Here is a 22,279-nt window from a genome sequence, read left to right on the forward strand (position 1 = left end):
AGTAACTCATTTATCCCCAAATCAAGCCTCTAAGAAGCCATCTTATCTGCCACAAATCAAGCCTCATAAACAATTGCTAATATCTGGCTTAGCATTTTCTCTCTCAGCAGGAAGTGTAAAATTTATTCCAGTGATGTTCTGAAAACCTTTATTGACAGATGTTAAGAACTGGAAGAAAGTTTTGGCCACGACTCTTCAACAGGATGTGTGGCTACAGTAAATAGAAAAATGAAAAACGGGGGTGCCTGGGTGGTTCAGTCAGCTAAGCATCTGACTTCGGCTCAGGTCATGATCTCGCAGTCTGTGAGGTGGAGACCGTGGCAGGCTCTGTGCTGACAGCTCAGAGCCTGGAACCTGCTTTGGATTCTGTGTCACCGTCTCTCTGCCCCCTTACCCGCTCATGCTCTGTCTCCCTCTCTCTCTCAAAAATAAAGAAACATTTAAAAACAAAATAGTTAAAAAAAAAAAAAAAGAAAAATGAAAACCAAATTAAAAGCTCTCAAAGGGTTGGATTACAAAGGCAACAGAAATGCCAAACTGGGAGAAGTAGGGGAAGGCAGAGACAAAGGAAGAATACTAATAAATCTCTTAATCAACACATATTACAACAGCATCTAAATTATATATATAACAAATTTTAATTCAAATAGTAATTTTTATCAGACACCTAATATGTGCAAGGAACACTCCTGACTTGTAGATGAGTACCTACAAGGGCTTTATATATTTAAGTTCCATCCCTTTATAAGATCCCTTTGTATTTTCTTACAGTGTATGAATCAGGCCATTCACTCACTCTAAGATATACAACAAAATGCAGACTCACAGATTTGAAGCATTTCTTAGAACTAAAATTTGTAACTCTCGGGTATGATTAACATATACCAGGGAGAAATAAGCATTGCTGACTTAGTTATGTCTATCCTGCCTTCCAGAATCCGAGTCAGATAAACTCAATCAAATAAGATGTCTGTATGTTTATCTACCTCTACTGACCCAGCACAATGTAGGTTGTGGGACGGCATGTAGATTGCAAAAGGGCATGTGAAAGATGACTGAGCCCTAATTCTGTAATAAGCATTATACACAACATAGGTATATAGGTATACTTATGTACAACAAACTTTAAAGTTTAATAAGACAAATATATTCAGAGCAGAGACACATGGTCTAGGAGAAAAGCCATGAAGTCAGATGTTCTAGCTGTCATGGTCACTGGCGCGTGTATCCAGAGCATTCACCACTGTGCCTGACACAGGCAACATGCTCATGAACAAAAGAAAGAATGACTGACTGAATGAACGAATAAATACCTACCAGGAAATCATAAGTGGTTAAGTTGGAACACTACTAGAGCTAGGAGCATGGATTCTCAATTGGCACAGGTTTGTGTGAATCAGTAGTGCTACAGCCAAGGAATCAGTCTGTGTGGCCAATAGATTGGCTACATATGGAGGGATTGAGCAAATAAATACACCAAGGATAATGGGAGTCAGGCTTCTCACTGTTGGAAGAAAGAACTACAAATAGAGAAAGAGAATTGGCTAGAATAAAGAGTTGTTAGATTGAAACTGTGGGTATCTATCAGTGTGAACTCATGGTTTTTTAGATAGATGGACAGATAGACTCGTGTGTGTGTGTGTGTCCTCATTGTCTGCTGACAAGTACTAAAAACAATGACACTACAGTAACAATGAGCACATCGTGAGCCCCTATCTTAGTTACTAAATACCATTCTCCACTAAAAGGAATCAAAGCTCCTTAAAGAAATTGATGGTTCCAAAGAACATAAAATGGGCCTAAAACATCTTTTTGTGCCAAAACATATCAGAGTATTCAAAGAACAACAGAGGCAGCTCAAAAGGACACAACAGCCAATATGAAGGGACTCCTGATAGCTGAGTCTAGAACAGTCTGATCACAAAATGAATTATGCTAGTACTTGGTAATAACACAATGAATAAAATAGGAACTCATGATTCCACAGTGGTATAAATAACAAAGGTGACATTTAAGCCAAAGTATGAATAATAAGCTACTGAATGAGAAGAATCATGACAACTAGTGCAAGGATTCCTTGGTTAAGATGATGTTGGCATGTCTGAAGAATAGAGAAGGCTGGTGTGGCTGAAGAATGCAGAGTGGCCACAGAGAGTCATAGAAGATAATAAGAGAAGCTGACAGGGTCCAGAACAGGTAGAGTTTACAACCAACACAGGAGGCTGGATTTTATTGTGTCATAGGAAGCCTTTGGAAAGTTTGAAGCATGCTCTGATTCACGTTTTAAACATTTCTCTGCCTGCTGTATAGACAAAATACAATCGTGCAAGAGTGTAAGCAAAAACATTAATGGGGAAGTTATTGCAGTTCTTCAGGCTGGAGAGGATGATAGAATATAGCAGAGTGTGGTATTGGAGGTTGAGAAAGTGGGAAGATTAGGGATGTATTATGAAGGAAGCAGGCAGATTAGGGATGTATTATGAAGGAAACACTGACAGGTCTTGGTGATAGATCTGACACAAAATGTTAAAGAGAAAATCAAAATAATGCCTAGCTTTTTGGTGTCAGCAGTTAAGTGGATGATGGAGCTGCTTACTGAGAATGGATTATAGCGAGAGAAGCAGATTTGGGTGGTAAGGAAAATACATGTTTCAACAGCCATGATAAATAGGAACTTCCTATCAAACACCTATATGATGATGTAGACAGACAGTTGGCTACAGAAAATCTCAAGTTCTAAGTAAAGGTCAGAGCTAGAGTCACAGATTTGGGAGTCATTGGTGTGTAGGTTCTACTGAAGACCATAAAGTTAGATGAGATCACACATAGGAAAAAGTTCTGCGTGAGATTAGGAAAGAGCTTAGGAATGTTCTCCAGAAACCTCTAGCATTTAGAGATCTAGCAGGGAGGAGGAGCCAGCAAAAGAGACAGAGAAGGGACAGCTAGTGAGGTGGGAGCAAGACATGCGGCATCATGAAAGTCAAGACTTATTTTTCCTAAAGGACTGCAAAAATGAACAAGTGGCATATAATGTGAGACCACTGGGTTTGGTCACATGGAGGAAATGGTGCCCCATGGCAGGCGCAGTCTCAGTAGAGGTAGGGACAGAAATCCAACCAGAATGAGCTAAGAAGAGAATGAGACAAGGAAGTGGATTTGGAGTTATAGGCAAGTCTTTCAGGTCTGCTATGAAGGGGAATAGAAAAATGGAGTGGAAGCTGGAAGGATACGTAGAATCAAGGCAGGATTTTTTTTTCTTTTATTTTGTCTATTAGGAAAGAGATATTGGAGCACAGAGATATAGATCTTTTGCTCTAGATGCATATCCCTCTAGACAGAGTAGGGACATTTGTGAAGCAGTGATGCAGCAGAGGAGATAGGTGCAAGAGTTAATGAGCTGAAAAGTAAGGGGACAGATACAGGGTACAAATAAGTCTTTTGATAGACTGGAGCAAGGACAATTTATTAGGATATAAGGAGGGAGGGGAAGGAGCATGGTAGCAGAAGTAGATTAACTGATGAAAAAAAATAGTAAGAGAATTACTACCTGGCTGCTTCTATTTTCCTAATGAAGACTGAGACAGGGCCACAAGACAAGCGCAGGGAGGGGGTGAGGAGAAGGTCCAGCACAGCAATTCTGAAGAGCGGAAAAGTGAAGAAAATGTAATTGCTGCTATGCTGAATGGCCATTTGAGATGTGAGACCAAGAGTTCAAAGTGAGAACAGTCTACACACACGTTTTTTTTTTTCTAGCCAAGTTACCAGCATGGAGTAGGTAGTTATGGTTTTAACCAGGATCAGGGCTCGGCCAGCCAAGTCCAGTGGGGATGAGTGTCCAAGAATTCAGAATTAAGGGACAATAATGCCCACGATGATGAAATGCAGCAGTTAAGCTAGAGATGGGGGGGAAATGAGGGCACTGGAGACAGTGACCGAAAGTGATGGCTAATGATTTGGAGACCTTAACATGGTCAATAAACTTCTAGTGAGTGGTAGAATACATAAGCTAAAGAGCGGAAGGAGGGCGTCAAGAATGTGGTCCTGGGAACGGACAAAGAAGCACAAGAACAGATCATGGGAGGAGGGCCGGTTGAAGAACCATGAGACCAACTTTAGTTAGAAGATAAATTCATTTTGAAATTTGATATTTCATTTGCTCAATGGACCCTTTTTCTTTTTTCCAGGTTCCCCTGCTCCTTCCAAAGTCTGAAATAAATAGTAAGAAAAGAATAAGACACAGGCAAATCATCAGAAAAATATATAGTCCTATTAAGTCAGTAGTCCTGAATTTTTTTAATCTTTTCATTTCGTTTTATCCAGTAACCCAGATTTTCCCTACAGAACCCTTTTCTCAAGTTAACTTGCTTTGGAAAATGCTGATCTAAGGCTTTGGGTTAGGAGAGCACAAAGGCCTTTGCGGAAGTTATTCTATTATCTCTTGGATTGACCAGTTGGTTAAAACAGACTTGCTATTTTTTTTCCCCTTGAGCTTCACAAATAGTTAGACTGACTTACCCAGTTTGTGTTGGCCTCACCAAAACGGAGAACAAAATCTAGTTTCTACATCTGAAACCAAAGAATCACTTGATAATCAAAATAGGGTTTCCACTGACCACTAAGGAGCATCACATCTATTCAGCGATTTTCAGGGCCGGCTTCACAGACATGTGACACAGGGATCCACGCTCAGAAAGGGACCCACACTTAGGCTTTAATGCTCTGTGATCAGTGTCTTGAAAATTCTCAATAATTTTATCTTTGAATGTATTTTTGTAAGCCAAGTCTAAGTAAATGTTGAAGCATCACCAGGGTTTGGAGCCTCTGTCTGTGTTCAGGCCCTCCTCCCCCCACCTCCCTGCCTCCCCAGAAAGTACTCCCACCATCCTGCTCCTCTACCCATACCCAGTGATCTCTGCTAACCCCCACCCACAGCAGGAGGCTAGACACAAACACAGAAAGGGTCAAAGCCAGAGGAGTGCACCAAGTTACGGGGAGAATGCCCAAGCACTCGTGGGAGTCTACACTGGCCACAGGAATATCGTTGTGTCTGAAGGTGTGTCATTAGATAGCAAACAGAGAATACCATGGTTGGTTGGGAGACAGAAAGACCACAAAAGAAAAGAGCTTCATTCCTGATTTTTGATCAAGAGGCCCTGTAATTTCATTTTGTGCCTGCAAATGATAAGTAACGAGCCCTGGCCATTTAGTATGGATGATGATGATGGTGATGATGATGATAGCAAACAGTGGGAAGAAAAGGGATTTAAAAAAAGAGAGATAAGGAAGACCAAAAAGAATGCTTTTACCAAAAAGGTAATATTTTTACATCACTTACTAAGTTCAGGCAGTGTTCCAAGCACTTTATACATTTTAGCTTATTTAATCCTCTCAGCAATGCTTTGAGATAAGTACTGAGATGGCTCCATTTTACAGCTGAGATGAAAGCGATGCCCAGGGAGGGCTAAGTAACTGGTCTCAGGTCACCCAAGTGGTAAATGACAGTGCCGGGATTCAAACTCAGGCTGTTTGCCTCCAGAGTCCCCAACTTTCCCATTCTCCCTCTCTGAATCATACTTCAGTAATACACATTTGTACCTGCCTCTTTACTAATTTTGAAAGACGTTATTTTTATAAAGAACTCTCAGAATATAAATTCAGCTTACCAGTGTTTGCCCTCTCGCTCATAAAATTTTTTTAATTATTTATTGCTTAATTTAAGGACTGTCTTCTGCTTTAGTAACCCACCCCCAAAGGAAGTGTTGATTAATCTTGACTTGGTGGTGTGAAGTGAGAGTTCTGATATTTGAAATGTTATCTTTGCTTAAGGAGACAACAAGCGTAGGCAAGCATAATGTATTCACTCACCAATAATTATGTCGGCTGAGGATACGGGCCTGCACTTGGCCTGAAAGAACATAGAACATTCTTCACCGTATTTCCTGAACTCTGGAACTAGGTATTTATGCAAGACATAGTCTTTAGGCAAAATAGGCCATTAGGACTCAGGCAGGACCTGGTGCTATAACTCGGCAGAGGGAAAGGGAAAGCTGACAAGGAAGTCCAGAGAGCTCAACTCCTATGTGGCCAATGTTCCTGCATGAGTTTCATTCCAACCTTCAGGCTTTTATCTCCAATCACCAGCTTCCCTGGATGGGATCCTCTGTGTTCAAGTCCCTGGATTCCCTGTTATGGAATTTTCTCCTCTTTGAGAAGAGAATCATTTCCTTATCAGACATCTATACCCTTTATAATCTAGGCTGGAGACATGGGGTTGGTGTTACACTGAGATTATATTAAAGAAAGAAAACCAATTTGCAGTAAAAAGATCTAGAAGGGGGAATTATTTCCATTAGAATAAATATTTAAGTGCAGCTACATTGCCAGACCCCTGCCACCCAACAACTGTTATCAATTAACACATGGAATGACACTGGAAACAGACTGTGTAAATAAGTGATGAAGCAAACACCAGAGATTTCTACCTTTATGGTGCTAGTCCTGCATTTGATGGGGAAATCATGAGACATCCCTGAGGAAGGTGACTCAGACAATAGTGAAGGCTGGGGTGAAATGGAGGGTCTAACTATATCCACCTGCATCAATTCCAAATGCCTAGCTGGCTCAGTCGGCAGAGAATGTGACTCTTGATCTTGGAATTGTGAGTTTGAGCCCCACATTGGGTGTAGAGATTACTTAGCATAGAATATTTTTTTTAAATGTATACCCAGGAACCCACATGTAGACTGAGAGCCGAAGTGGCATTTTCTTGAGGGCTTGAAGGTCCAGCTTCCTCCTTATCCTTTGTTCAGAGAGTAATAAAGAAAATGCTATTTGCTTTCCATTAGGAATCTTGAGAATCACGGAATTAACACGCTTTCACTCCTTTACCCAACACTGCCCTACAACTTACCAACACTGAGGGGTGAAAATCCTCCAAGTTATGGGTAAAGGTATCTTATGTAAACCAGTGGCACAAATAAAGAATAAAAAAGGCATGCCCGGATGAACCTGTAAGATATACAGCCTTTTTTGGCCTCACCAATGGGCTGTTCAGTTGCCCTTTGACCCAGGGAACTTCTATATGGACCAGGCAAGGGGGGGGGGCATTTTCTTCCTTTTCTGCCCCTAAGATTTTACCCTATGGTTCCTTACCCTTCCCAAGCAAACCCTCACCCTGCCCCCAGAAGTATGTTCTAGCGCCTGGCCTCGAAGAAACTAGAAAAGAGGATAAGAATGAACTCATGTGCCAATCCACCAACTGAATTAGCACATTTTACATATAGAATAAGCTAGCCTCCTTCAGTCTAAATTGGTTGAAATGCCACAGATAAGAATGTCAGTCCAGATTTGGAGTCTCTTGAATAATGATGTTTGAGAGGACTCATTCGACACCTTCCATTTTTCTTCCCCCACATAATCATTTCAAGGTATTATATTATCAATCTGCAAAAGCCTAAGCAATTAGATTTTCATGAACCATGAAATGTTTTCCTCTCCAATACAGCAGCTTAGCATTTAGAATGGTATCATGTGCCTCTTCTAAGAATTCAGTATTTAGCTCTGTACAAATACAGGACATTTTTGGCACAATCTCTGGACCAGAAACTGGTCCTGCCTCTCTGTCTTCCCAGCCTGAACCTGCCCCTTAGGTCAAGCTAGGTCTTCTCCCAGGCAAGTCTGAGAAGAAGGCATTGTGGGGGAAATTGAGGCCCTATGGAAAGTCAATTAGGTTGAAACTATTTGTATTGTTAATTATACATTTTTGAAAACAATAATACTACATTTTCAATTTAACCCACTAATAGCTCAAGGTGTACAGTAAACATATTTGGAAACAGAGAGAGAGAGAGAGAGAGAAAGAAAGAAAGAAAGAAAGAGAGGGAGGGAAAGAAGAAAGAAAGAAAGAAAGAAAGAAAGAAAGAAAGAAAGAAAGAAAGAAAGAAAGAAAGGAAGGAAGGAAGGAAGGAAGGAAGGAAGGAAAGAGAGAGAGAGAGAGGGAGGGAGGGAGGGACAAACATAGGCTGTGGTAAATTGGAACCATTCCAAACTCTTAAAAAAAAAAAACCCTAGGGATAAACACTAGGAATGTTTGGCAGGTTTCAAAACTAGATAACTTCATTTATCTGGAAACAGTTGCCTAAAAACATTGAGAATGTAATAGAAAATGCCACTCTTGTGGCATAACTGGCTAATTCCAGAAAATGTATTTGAAACTTTTAGAAAATGGCTTACAGAGCCTTAAGTAGATTCTGGGTCCAAATTTCCTCTGCTAATGGCTGACCTTGCCTTGTCATTAGAGACCAGTGTTGCAAATGCTGAATGGTCATTTACCCTGTGTGTTTGTTCGGTCAATGCCGTGAGGGCGCCATGTGGGACTCAAGAAATATGAGACCCAGTCCTCCTTACGGGACTTAAAACCGAAATGAAGAGATGAGTGTGACACATGTGGAACAATAATCTAAAACATACTGTACATAATTAATAAACATATTGAAGACTGACCAACACGCAATGCACTGTGCAAAACACTTTACATACATCACCTAGAGTAATCTTTGCAATGAGACAACGAAAGAGAACGGTAAAATAGATTGTGAACCAGGTCTTCAAACCACGTCTGTCTGAATAAGTACAAAGCTGTTGCTTTTATTTATTTTTTAATGTTTTATTTATTTTTGAGAGAGAACAGAGAAAGCAAGTGAGGGATGAGGCAGAGGGAGGGGGCGGATGAATGATCCAAAGCAGGCTCTGCACTGAGAGCGGTGAGCCCGATGCAGGCCTTGAACTCATGAGCCACGAGATCATGGCCTGAGCCGAAGTCAGACACTCAACCGACTGAGCCATCCAGGTGCCCTAAAACTGCTGCTTTTAGTGGTGCTCTCCTGCCTTCAAATGCACAGAGCACAGCATCAGCTATTGGCCCTCCAGGGATTCAGAGATGCAGGAAGTCAAAGTTCTAAAGAAGATGCCTCTTCCCCTTACCCACCAAAGTGGTTTGAAGTTTTATGTTTTGAAATTTGAAGTTTATGGGACGCTCGTGTGGAATAAGAGAGGAATCGGCTGTCTGCCCTTTGACACACAGGAAACAACAGCCACAAGCCCATCTCTGATTCAAAGGCTGTCGTGGCCATGCCAACTCTGGTCTCCCAGTGGTGGGGATATCTTCATGTCACACTCTCACAGGGTGAGGTGGAGCCTGTATAGAGCATTTCTCAATCTCTTCCTGGGAGATGCCAGTCTAGCACTGTGGAACAGGGAGAAAATGAAGCAGAGCCCCAGGCACCAGAAAGCAGATAATCGTCAGAAAAGTAGTGCAGGGGAAGTGATGGAATGGATCTTACGAAATGCCGGGTCTCTTCGTTCCTGCCAAATACCTGCTTGGATGTCCTTTCCTTAAGTATGCCAGCCTCTTAACTCATGACTTCTCTTCAGAATAAAAAGCTGGCATTTTGGGAGAGGCAAGGTCATATCGATCGTTGGCGCAACTGGGGGCCAGCTCTTTTGACAACTTTGCAAGACACCTATTATTACCCCCATTTTACAGATTAGGATATCGAGGCTTGGGGAAGCCCGAGGGGCCCAGCTGCCTTTTACCACATGCGTCCTACACTGTGACTCAACGAGTAACTGTCAAGTGTTTTTAAGTGTCACCACAGTACCAGCTGTCAAAGCTGCTACGCAGTACCAAGCAGCAGAAATCTCTGTTATAAAACAGTAAGCAGCTCTGCCAGTTACGTACTAAGAATGATGAAATACCCCATTTGAGTACATCTCAAACCACATCCTGAGATGTCCCAGGCCCTGTGGCTAAACTAAAACCAGGCTGGTGGCAGCAGTGACTCGAAATACCCAATGCACACAGGCACTGCCAGGCTCTGTGTGCTTCTAGAGTATTCATCAGCTCCTAACAAAAACCATACCTCACTCCTGAGCTCCCAATTCTGATTTTTCTCCTTTGTTTTTTCTCTCTTTTTAGATCCAAAGTTAAATGATAAACTATTTATTACTGACACAATCTTTCCCACCCCCCCTCCAACCCCCACTGCCCAGCAGTCTCCCAGGAGATCCTTTGGCTCAGGCTTTCCCAGGCGTTGTCAGGCGCATCTGTGGCTCCAATAACTCCCATGTTTGTCTGCAACTGCTCCGGGCAGATGTCTGAAAATCACCCACTGACAGATTTACGTTCGTCAATCTCTGAAACACCCTCCGCCCCCACCCCCAAATCATATCATACGTGTGGGTGAAGCCGCTCGGAGGCCAAGTGCCCCGGGCCCTCTCAAGTGCATGCAAAGCAGGGCCACGGAATCGCAGCGGCATCCCGCCTGCCGGCCCTTCCCCCCCGCCCGCAGCGTCTCGGTATAAACCCTAAACCCCCGGCTCCTCCGCGAGGCGCACGTTCCCCGGCCGGCTTTCTTCCCGAGATCTGGAAAGACACGGGCCTCCAGGCGTTTGAAACAAGATTAAAAGGTCTCTTTTACAGCTCTTGCCGAAAAACTCCGCAGAGGAAACGTGGTTGGCAGGTAGAAAAACCGGGACCTGTCTCCTCGAAAATCACAGCTGTGTTATCTTTTGCCTCCGCTGATCGCTTCCAGATTATCACTCGGGGCAGCCGGCCAATGAGCCAGTCCTCCGTGTCCCAGCGCCCGGCCCCGGCAACAGCTCCTTTCGCCGCGTAAGGGAATGCGTTTGAAGAGGTGTAGACGGGCGGGCCGAGCGCCGGGGGCCGGGAAGGAAACCTGGGAGGGCGCCCTCGCCCAGGCAAGTCGGCACACGAAGGGAATCGCGGAGCCGGTGCGGGCAGGAAATCTACCCAAGCCCGAAGACGAGGCCAAACACAAAAGACTCCTTTCTGGGAGGAAAGAGCATTGAAACTGCGGGGAGAGACAAAATAGAAACACAGGCCGTGGGAACCGTGCAATGATGAAATCTGTTGTGGGGAACAGAACCCTCTATTCCGTGTCTCCTGCCTGCCTTGGCAAACGAGTTCTCTGCAGAGCCTGCTGGAAGCATCTTCCTCGGGATCCTCTGGCCCAGGGCCAGCGCTCGGGTCTGACCTCGGGGGAGCGAGTCACACAAGGCAGCCACCTCTGCTTTGGGTGACTGGGGCAAATGGCCCTCGCCGTGACTTCTCCAGTAAGACTGGTCAGACCAAGACCCTGGCTGCTCCCAAGTCTGTTCGTTGAAGAACTGACGCTCATGGGAGAAAGATCTGGGCCAGATTCCCTGCTCGTGGTGACAACGCAGACAAAACGTGCATCCAGGAAGTCATCGGGACGCTGACTTAGACATAGAACCATAGCTACCACGGGTGGGACCCCACTAAACACCAAGGACAAAGTCTCTCCTGCTGATGTAAAGGTCTTTGATCAGCAGCTCTAAAGCTGCCCTGAGCAGTACCGATGTCTCACAAGGTGTTAATAGTCCTGTTATGAAAATAAGTTCCTGTCACCGGAATAAGCTTAGAAAATGCTTCCTTAAACAAAACTGAACAAGATTCATTGCCATTGGGCTCTTCCCAGCCCTCAGCCAGATTTGCCAAATGTATTGACCATCGAGCCCTTTTAACACAATAGACTTCATCAGATCTAATTGGACGCCAGTGATCCGGGGCACACAGTTTGGGAAGAACTACTATCAGTCTCTATCAAGAGACATGGGGACCCGGGGCAATATTCGTCTTCAGGAACAGACCTTCGGGCTTTCTTTTCCTTGGCATAGGTGTGTCACTACTCACTGACCCTTACTCCAAGTGTATGAACTCTTTCTTACAGAGGCATTTGTTGGGCACCAGGCTGAACATACTGAGGGTGTCTTAGATAATGCCCCGTTATATCTCACAATAATCAATGGGGCAGGTACTACTCTCCCGCTTTTTTTTGATGGGCAGTGAAAATCAGACATGTTAAGGTCACAAAACAGTGGTGCTTTAAAGCTCCATACCGAGGGGTGGGTTAAACAGGTGATGGGCATTAAGGACGGCACTTGTGATCAGCACTGGGTGTTGTATGTAAGTGATGAATCACTAAATTCCACTCCTGAAACTATTATTACATATATGTGAACCAACTGGAACTTAAGTAAAAACTTGAAAAAGAAAAAAAAAAAATAAAGCTCCATAGCTGGAAAGACCAAGATTCGCATCATACAGTCAACAGTAAGAAGTCAACCTTCTTAGGGGCGCCTGGGTGGCTCAGTCAGTTGGGCGGCCGACTTCGGCTCAGGTCACGATCTCGCGGTCCATGGGTTCAAGCCCCACGTCAGGCTCTGTGCTCTCAGTTCGGAGCCCGCTTCAGATTCTGTGATTCCCTCTCTCTCTGCCCCTCTCCCGCTCAAGCTCTGTCTGTCTCAAAAGTAAAATAAACATTAAAAATTAAAAAAAAGTCAACTTAGCTTGGGCAAAGTGTGAAGGAAGACGGGTAATGAGGACAGCGCCATCTCTAAGGGAAAAACGCCCAGTTGCCTAATACTTACATTTCCATCTTTTGAATGCAAAAGAGCACTGTAGTCTCACCTTACAGTGTTTTTCCGAGAACACGTCTCACTTAATATGGCTGTTGCACATCTAATTATTAATTAGGATTTTTCACCATATATTCAGAAAACAACGTGTGCTCTTTCCTCATAAAGCTACAGAATTGGCAGCATAGCCTCTCTTCAAAGGCAGCAAATATCTGCTCTTTACTTGGACACATCGATATATTTCCTTAAAAAGGAGGCCCTAGCTGAAGCTCCACTAAAAAATCAGCCCCTAATAATTCTTTTCTGAAACATTCTGCAAACTTTTATGGGGGTTGCTTTGGCATAACCAGTATTTTTTCAGGGGTGTCAAGGTTTTGTGCTTACCTGTTCCTATTAAAATTATATATTTTTGCAGTTCCCAATAAAACTCATTGTATGGTATGCTAGAATAAATCTCAAAATCTCCCTGAAGTGCTAGAAACTTTCAGATATATGTCTATTAAGTTTTTATTTCTTGAACAAGTTGCATGTGTGCCAAGATACGCATTTCATTGCTAGAATGAAGTCATAAGTCCACAGAGCTGTGGTAGAACCACAGAGAAGCACTCGGCTGCCCATCACGGAACATCCATATCCATCAAGGTGGAAATGGCCATTGCAGCCTGCCAAAAGAATTCCTAAAATGGCTGCTCACCTGGGTAACTCCCACTCTTCAAACATGTTGGGCACTCAAAATAGATCCAGTCCACTTCAGTTGTTATCCCAAGAACAGAAGATCAGATTCTTTTTTCTCCTTGGCATGGTTTAAGGTTTTCACCATATGTCCAGAGTACCAGCATAGTCAGGTTTTTACCCTTAGAATAGTGAGACCCAAGCCAAAGCTAATAAAAGCATTTTTTTGTTAAGGCTAGGGTGAATAATTTTTAACTCTACCATCAAAGAGGCAAGGCAAAGAGCCAGTGGGTCAAAGGGGTAGGAAGACAGTTTGCAGATTAACATCAGAGAGATCCTTCCCACGGACTGTGTCAGTGCCACAGACTACCAGAAGCTGGCTGAGCGCGTTCATGAGGCAGGAAGTTCTCGGTTTCTGGAGGTATCCAAGCATTGTCCACATCAGTGGTTCCCAAGGTAGGGTGCCCCACACCAGCAGCATCACCATCACCCAGGTACTTGTTAGAAATTAAGATTCTCGGGCCCCACCGCGGACCCACAGATTCAGGAACTCCAGTGTTAAGAGTCAACAGGCTGGGTTTTAACAAGCCCTCCAGGTGATTCTGATGCCTGGTAAAATTGGAGAAACGCTGGCTAATGCACCACTTTGGCAACAATGATGCCCAGAAGATTCAACCAACAGATGAGTGATTGGCCTGGATGACCGTTCAACCCTGGAGTTCTGCTAGTCTAACAAGGTTCTTTGGCCTGCATTATTTCCTTTCGGGAAATAAGGAACCAAAGGCCTATCAACACTAGGCTTAACCCCTGGGCAACCCTCTGAATTATATAAAGAAACCAAAATATATTATCACAGCTGTTATAAATCCTGACATTCAACTCTCCTGAAGAGCTTTAAAAAATAATATCAATAGCTGGCCACCCAGAGTCTCTGGAGATGGGGTCCCAGGCCTACTTTTTACCAGGTACTTTCACATTAATTATCTCACTTAGTCTCCACAATAATCCCATCTCCACAATAATCTTATGGATAGCTATTACTGCCACCTCCATTTTTACAGACAGAAACTGAGGCTTCTGGTGGTTGAGTGACTCATCCAAGGTCACAGAGCTGGGAAATGCCTGAAGTGAGATTCAAACCCAAACCTCAAGATCCATGTTTGTTCTCCTCCACCCACCTTCCTTCTTCTTTCCAGGTCAGAGACTTTCTAGGTATATGTGGCCTCCTCCAAGCCACTGTGCCCCGCCCCCAGGTGGCAGGTCTGGTGACAGTAGCCCTCCCCCTCTATCACTGTACCTTCCTCTGTGTGAAATCTTGGCAGTGGGTGTCTTTCTCCCTCACAAAGTTGCTTTCACTTGGCTGCCTACACGTGGGCCCCACCTGAGCAAACGCAGAAGCTACCTTGGAGCCGGGGTATGTATGATGGCATCCAAAGCCAGCTGGGAACTGGTAACTACAACTCTATCTTTCTATCAATTAGCTAAATATTTTTCATTTTCACAAAAATGAAAATGACCTTATGGGAGGAGCGCATTAAGTTGGTAATAGCTGATTAGAATCCTAGAGTCTGAATTCGCCCATTAGATATTTTCCAGCTCTAAAGAGGGTCTCTCTGTGAAGTAGAGGGGCAAAGGCACACAGGGCCCTTCCAAGGAGGACTTTGAAGGAGGTGGGAAGACAAAGGTAACGGCCAAGAGCACCATGGGAAGGCAGTACAAGGGCCTGAGAGACGAAGCCACGTGAGCAGAGAAACTGTCACTGAAAAGGGCAGGACGAGGCCCACAGAGGCTGTGCCCACCGCCTGCAGACTTTGCTGTGGGGGGAGGTCCTGGTCAGCTACTCCATGTTCTGGTTGTTTTAGTCAGAGCCTTTCATTGCAAACAACCCAAGTCCAGAGAGGTGATGTCACCTGCCAACATCACACTGGCCAGGCATTGGCAGAGCCCAGCACCAGCTCCCAGGGCTCCTTACTTCCTGTTTTCTAAAGGAATGCGCCTCAATGAGGGACGAAAGCAAAATCAGGGAGAAACTGCAGAACATTCGAGAGACCAGCTGCCTCGGGCTACACTAATCTGCCGGAGTGAAATAAAAAGTACGTTCTGTGTGACCCAAGTTTTCTTAAATACAAACGGAAGACAGCTCCAAGGGTCTGTTTCTGATCACTGTTCCACAAAACAGGTGACCAGGGGACAATGTGGATATGTTTTCAAAGCTCTGCACGAGATTTTAACAGCTCGGTTCCTTGTGGTTTGAATGATGTGACCACAGCTAAAACTGCCTATTTCTTTGAAAAGAGATCTCCTGGCCCAAAAGTCCATGAAAAAGAACCTGAGAGCGAGAAACAGTACCTGCCTTCCTTAAGGTGGGAAGCCAACTGAGGGCTGCCTGGTCACAACTGCTATCTGCACTGTCTTCTCAAATGCTGTCTAGGGCCACCCTGTCTGGTGTCAAAAGAACACTTCTGTCTACATTAAAATATCTGTTCTCAGTCGGAAGAACATGGGACTCGATCTTAGGGTCCTGAGTTCAAGCCTCACTTTGGGTGTAGAGATTACTAAAATAAAAAGAAACTTTAAAAATAAATAAATTAATAGTCTGTTCTTTAGAAGAGATTAAAGAAACAACCAAATGTCACATGTGGATCCTGATTGAAACAAAATGATAGTGAACAGGTATTTTTGAGATGTTCAGGAAAATTGTACTACGGTCTGATTTTTAGATGACATAAAGCTCTTTTTTAATGTATTAATGGCATGGTAATTCTTTTTTTAAATATAATTTATTGTCAAATTGGTTTCTATACAACACCCAGTGCTCATCCCCACAAGTGCCCTCCTCCATACCCATCACTACCCTTCCCATCTCTCCCACCCCAATCAGCCATCAGTTTGTTCTCAGCATTCAAAAGTTCCTCATGGTTTGCCTCCCTCCTTTTCCTCAACTAGTTCTCCCCATCTTCTCCCCCATGGTCCTCCGTTAAGTTCCTTCTAATCCACCTATACATGCAAACATATAGGTATCTGTTCTTCTCTGCCTGACTTATTTCACCCAGCGTAACCTCCTCAAGTTCCATCCACGTTGCTGCAAATGGCCAGATTTCATTCCTTCTCATTGCCAATAGTATTCCATTGTATAGATAAACCACATCTTCTTGATCCATTCGTCAGCTGATGGACACTTAGGCTCTTTCCATGTTTTGGCTATTGTTGAAAGTGCTGCTATGAACATTGCGATACATGTGCCCCTATGCATCAGCACTCCTGTGTCCCTCGGGTAAATTCCCAGCAGTGCTATTGCTGGGTCATAGGGGAGTTCTGTAGTTAATTTTTTGAGGAACCTCCACACTGTTTTCCAGAGGGGCTGCACCAGTTTACATTCCCACCAACAGTGCAGGAGGGGGCCCGTTTCTCCACATCCTCGCCAGCATCTAGAGTCTTCTGATTTGTTCATTTTAGCCTCTCTGTATGTCAACCTTTTAAAGTTTCATATCTGAAAAGAATGTTAGATCCTCTCCAGTTCATTCCATAATCCCTGTTTCCCAGATGAGGGCTATGAGATACGACCCCTCCACCAACGGTCTTCCAATTCTTTAGTGGTTCAGCCAACACAAGATCTGGTTCTCTGGACTCTCAGGCCAGAGCTCCTATACCTAACAGCCACCAAAAAGTGTAAACATGTTGCTTTCTAATCCTTGTATTGTAAACTCTCAGACAAGGTACCTCACTATGATTATTTTGCAGGTGTGAATCTGGTCAAGGAACAAAGGAACACCTCCTTTGCTCATTCTGTGTATATTTCTGCATAAAATGATTCTCTTCCATTCCCTCCAACTTGCCCCTCACCATTCTCCCTTCCATTCTTTCCCCATCTCCCAGCCCCCTCACCCACTGTCTAGCCTTTTGCATCCTTCGCTGCTTTTGAGCTCAAGCTGCACATTAAGACATCTGCGCCCACCCTCCAATGTTAGCTCTTCCTGCTAAAATCCGGCTTAGCTTCAAAGCCCAGAGCAATTCACTTACCTCCCTGAAGTCTCTCTCTCCCGTTTCTGGACACCCTCAGCCCTTAGTCTCACCCTCTGTTAGAGCCCTTGTCACCTTCCTTCTTTAGGATTAGGCACATGTGTGTCCTACTCTTGCAATGGTCTGCATACTGAGACTGCAATGGCAGAAATTAGAGGCAAAATAGGGAACCAGGACCAAAGAGGACCAATGTAGAGCCAGAAGCTGTCACCAGAAACATGGCTGGCTCTGGAATGAGCAAGAGAGGTAAAGCATTGAGCCAAAATCCCAATGTGATCTCCAGTGGGTATGAAGGAAGCCTATGCCTTTCCTAGCTGGGAGAAGCAGGATTTAAAAGGAGCCAACCTCGGGGCTGGTGGGCTCTCCTAATACTGGCAAAATCAATTAGACAGCTCAGTAATTTGGTAACTAGGCGACACCAGCCCAGCCCTCAAACTGGGAAGCTGGTGAAGGTTAAGCAAGATGGCAGCCAAGGCTCGGGATCGAGGATAAGCCTGTCCCCCAGTAGAGGAAAATGGGCATGAACCAAGGGCACAAGCCAGAAAACCAGGCAAACCAGATGGACATGTGTGGTGGGTCCAGGAGAAAAGAGGAAGCCTGGAGGCTATGGCTCTATGGGCTGGAGTCCCGGGCTTATTAATGCAGCTCATATTTATTGAGCACATACACTGAGCCAAATGCCGGGTATACAGGGGTATATTAGTCAGTGTGCTCCAGAGAAACTCAGGTCACGATCTCACAGTTTCTGAGTTCAAGCCCCACATTAGGCTCTGTGCTGACAGCATGGAGCCTGCTTGGGATTCTTTCTCTCTCTCTCTCTCTCTCTCTGCCCTTCCCCTGCTTGCTCTGTCTCTCAAAAATAAATAATTTTTTTAAAAAGGAAATTGGGGGGCGCCTGGGTGGCTTAGTCGGTTAAGCGTCCGACTTTCGCTTAGGTCATGATCTCGCGGTTCGTGGGTTCGAGCCCCGCGTTGGGCTCTGTGCTGACTGCCAGCTCAGAGCTTGGAGCCTGTTTCAGAGTCTGTGACTCCCTCTCTCTCTGACCCTCCCCTCCTCACGCTGTCTCTCTCTCTCTCGCCTAGAAATAAATAAAACATTAAAAAAATTAAAAAAAAAAAAAAAAAGGAAATTGGGTCACATAATTATGGAGATTGGCAAATCGAAAGTGTCCAGCATGGGGCCAGCAAGTTGGAGACCCAGGAGAACTGATATTCCAATTTGAGCCTAAAGGCAGTCTGCTGTGACCCTCTCTTGCTGTTCTAGCCAGGCCTTCAACTGATTAGTTGAGGCCAACCCATCCAATTAGGGAGGGTGATTTGTTTTACTCAAAGTCCACAGATTTAAATGTTAACCTCACCTAAAAATACCCTCAGAGAAACGCTCAGAATAATGTCTGCTCAAGTATCTGGTGGCTTACCCAAGACGACACACAAGATCAAGCATCACAAGTGGTGAACAGAAAAAGTCTCAGCTAAGTGCAGAAGCTAGAAGCTTAGCAAAAGGCCTCATACCTGGATGATGATGCAGGTCCTGATAGGCTTTCTGCCACGGTCAGGGGAGAACTGGCCCCGAAGCTGGTAGGGGTGAACCAGAAGGGGCTGTGCTCGTACCTGGCAAAGAATAGACAGTTTTATAAGCTCTTCAAAAGGAAGGGACCAAGACCCTCACCACTACAGCATGAGGAGTGGTGCCAGCCGCCAGCTCCACTGCTACAGTAGTTCAGACCAGTTACTTTACCTCTCTGTACCTCAGTCTTCTCCTCTGTAAAATGGGGAAAGCAAGAATACCTAAATCAAATTAGGTAATAACTAAATTCAGTGAGTTAAATACTTGTAAAGCATAAGCACATGTGTAAAGCTGGGGACCGTGTAAGTGCTGGAAAGCTGGCTCCTAGTATTATTTGCAAGCACCACAACAGCTTCTATATCGTGCTCTACCTCATAGATACTTTGGAAATTTCAAATGGTAATTTTTTTCTTCTAATAGTGCAAAACAAGAAGGAACTAGGGGTGCCTGGCTGGCCCAGTCATTAGAGCATGTGACGCTTGATCTCAGGGTTCAAGCCCCACGGTGGGTGTTAGAGAGCTCACTTAAAAATAAAATAAAAAGATTTTGAAAAGAAGGAACTAAGGGGCACCTGGGTGGCTCAGCAGTTGAGCATCTGACTTCGGTTCAGGTCACCATCTCGTGGTTCCGTGAGTTTGAGCCCCGTGTCAGGCTCTCGGCTGTCAGCGCAGAGCCTGCTTTGGGTCCTCTGTTTCCCTCTCTCTCTACCCCTCACCCACTCTCACTCTCTCTCACAAATAAACATTTTTTTAATAAAATGGAAAATAAAAAGGAACTAAACCATGTAAAGATTCTGTCTTACACTTCAGTCCCAGGTTTTTAAAAAAGGCAAATCGACTGAAGTTACTTAATTAAAACCCTACTACAATTTCCTGTTGCCTTAGGAAACAGACCCAAATCCCTTCCCCAAGGCCACTTAGGCCTGCCTGATTTGCCCTGGATATGTCTCTACATACTCACCTCCCACCCTCTCCTCCAGGATCCTCACGCTCCAATCAACCTGACCGTCCCGGGTTTCTCTAGGCTCCCTGAACTGCCCTCGGCATCACTGCAGGCATTTTCCCTATGCCCTGAAGAGCACCCCCTTAGGCCCCGCCCAGCTTACCTGCTAACTCCCACCCATCGTTCGGGGGACTCAGCTTAAGGAAAAGTACCCCTAAGACCAAGTCAACTCCTCCATCGTGTGTCCTGTAGCCCCTGCTTTCCTCTGTGTACCAACTGATATATTTGGAATCAGATGCTCCATCACTGTCGGTCTTTCTCCATCAGATCAGGGACTAGGTTTGTATCACTCACAGCTGAACCCTGGACCCAGCACAATGCCAGGCACACAGTGCTCAACAAATAGGTGAGGAGATTTTAACAAATCTGGAGATGACAGATTTCAGCTTTCGGCCAAGTCCACGTGACTTGTAGTGGCCCTGAAACGTCAGGTTGGGAAGGACTCTGAAGTTATATCATGTCATGGCTAACTGAAATGTCCACTGTGACTGTCTGCCATGACCCAGGGGGGCAGAGGGGGAAGCAACAGCATCTGACATCCATCTCTATCCTCAAAGACTTTATATCTCATGTAACACTGGTTTAGGTTTAATAGCAAACAATAAAATTTACAGAAAAAGTACAAGGGCGGCTCACATCTGAGTCAGCAAAACTTCAGAGCCACATGTATACTACAAGAACAAGGAAGCCAAACTATGGCCATCTATCAGATGCCAATTTCAATCACCATTCTCACACCTCGTCGTATTCACAAATCCCTTTCCATGACTCTAAGCTTGTATCTGCATGTACTAACACCCATTTTTTTTCCACCTCCCTTTTAGAATCCTGTGTCACTGGGAGCAGGAAAGACTTCTGATTTGGGAGCTTGCCCCAGGGGATACCGACTCACTTAGGAATGAGCTACAGCCTCGGAAGGGAGCCAAGTTTGTGGAGCGGAAAGCTGGCAGCAATGTCAGACACTTTGGAGTCCTGCAATGGACTGCAGGATGGCTACAGGGGATGGCCTATATCCCTTCCGCGTCTCAGTGTCCTCAGCAAAATGGGGACTTACGGAAGAGTAACACACGAGACGCATGGAGAGTAACACACGAGACATGGAGAGCACTCAGTAAATGACAGCTATTATAAATCATATTCAGTTTGACAGTTGGGTTTCTGTTGACTGTGGACATGAACAGCAACTGTTATAATTCATGGCACTTGGGCTGCCTGCAGCTAGAGCCAGGAGAGAGTCTGGCTCTCTACAACAGGAGGCACAAACACATCATATAGGAATAGTCACTGCAGCCCTGGCTGTAGTAGTGAAGAACGGCAATTACCTAAGCCGCCATGAGCACCGGAATGACTACATAAAAGCACATGATAGAAAAGAATGATCCCATTTCTTAAAAAAAAAATCTGGGCATGTCATGTCCGCTTACGCACACGTGCGCGCACACACACATACAATGTGTGTCGGATGCTGGATATGTAGACAAACGTGTTGGATATGTAGACAAATACTTAGATGGATTCCCCTATAATGTAACAATAGTTGAGACTTCTGGGGAAGCATCATATACTTCCGCATCGTTTGAATTAGTTGACAAGGCAATATATTATCTCATCGGTCAATCAACCAATAAGTACGTGAATGAATGAATGAATAATGGTTCTGTCCCCAATTCCAGTGTGTGGAGCTGGTTTTCCCACACCACCAAGCAATTCTCTGATACCATCTGGGTGTCCTACAATTCAACTCAATTCTGACACTGTGTACCTAGAGAGAGTATCAGATCCCACAGGGGAAGGGCTCAGTCCCAAGAGACTGCCCCTCCCCTTTCGCATGCTAATTGCAACTTCTGGTTGTTTCAGGTACTTCTGACCCACTGTCTAGAAACTGAAGGTTCCAACAATCTGTCTCCTTGAATAGAATTCATTTCCTAGAGTGACTCACAGAACTTAAACATTTTACTTACTAGATTCACAGTTTATTCCAAGAAGATATAACTCAGGAAGAGCCAGGGAGGAGAAATACACAAGGCAAGGTATGGGGGAAGGGCACTGAGCTTTCATGCTCTCCCCGAGCATGCCACCCTCCCCAAATCTCCATGAGCTCATCAACCTGGACCCTCTCTGAACCCCATGCACCTGGGGTTTATGGAGGCTTTACAACTTAGGCAGGTATTGATTAAATCATTGGCCATTGGTGACTGAACTCCATCTAAACCTCTAACTACAAGGTTGGCCACCAGACCGCATCCTTAGGCGACCTAAGGACTTTCCCAAAGTCACCTAATTCACATAACAAAAGACATTTGTATCACTTTCAGCATTTAAGTTTAGTGAGAAGCAGGATGAAGACCAAACGTGTATTTCTTAATATAAATTATATCGCACGAAAAAGTCAGTTAAAATAGTAAAGTTGTAAAATAAGTCAAGCAGACCGCTGATATTCACCATAACTAATGCTAAGGAAGCCAAGACAGGCTGGGAAAGCACTGCTACTGGAGATCTAAATGCATGAGTCACCATCCTTTCAATTCAACGAAGCCACCTTAAGAGTCCTCAAAGCGTC

The 22,279-nt window shown here is 44.5% G+C and overlaps 1 protein-coding gene across 3 annotated transcripts in view; it reads right to left on the reverse strand.

Annotated features, from left to right (window-relative positions):
- The window catches only part of CREB5 (cAMP responsive element binding protein 5), a 492,421-nt gene that overhangs the window by 468,372 nt on the left and 1,770 nt on the right, over window positions 1-22,279 (reverse strand). For all 3 annotated transcript variants that reach the window (XM_077775424.1, XM_077775422.1, XM_077775423.1), the window contains one exon: window positions 18,663-18,761. In XM_077775424.1, coding sequence (XP_077631550.1) covers window positions 18,663-18,761 — 99 coding nt within the window. The remainder of the gene's footprint in view (window positions 1-18,662; window positions 18,762-22,279) is intronic.

The sequence above is a fragment of the Crocuta crocuta genome, unplaced genomic scaffold (genome assembly GCF_008692635.1).
Source record: "Crocuta crocuta isolate KB4526 unplaced genomic scaffold, BGI_CrCroc_1.0 scaffold197, whole genome shotgun sequence".
Lineage (NCBI taxonomy): Eukaryota > Metazoa > Chordata > Mammalia > Carnivora > Hyaenidae > Crocuta > Crocuta crocuta.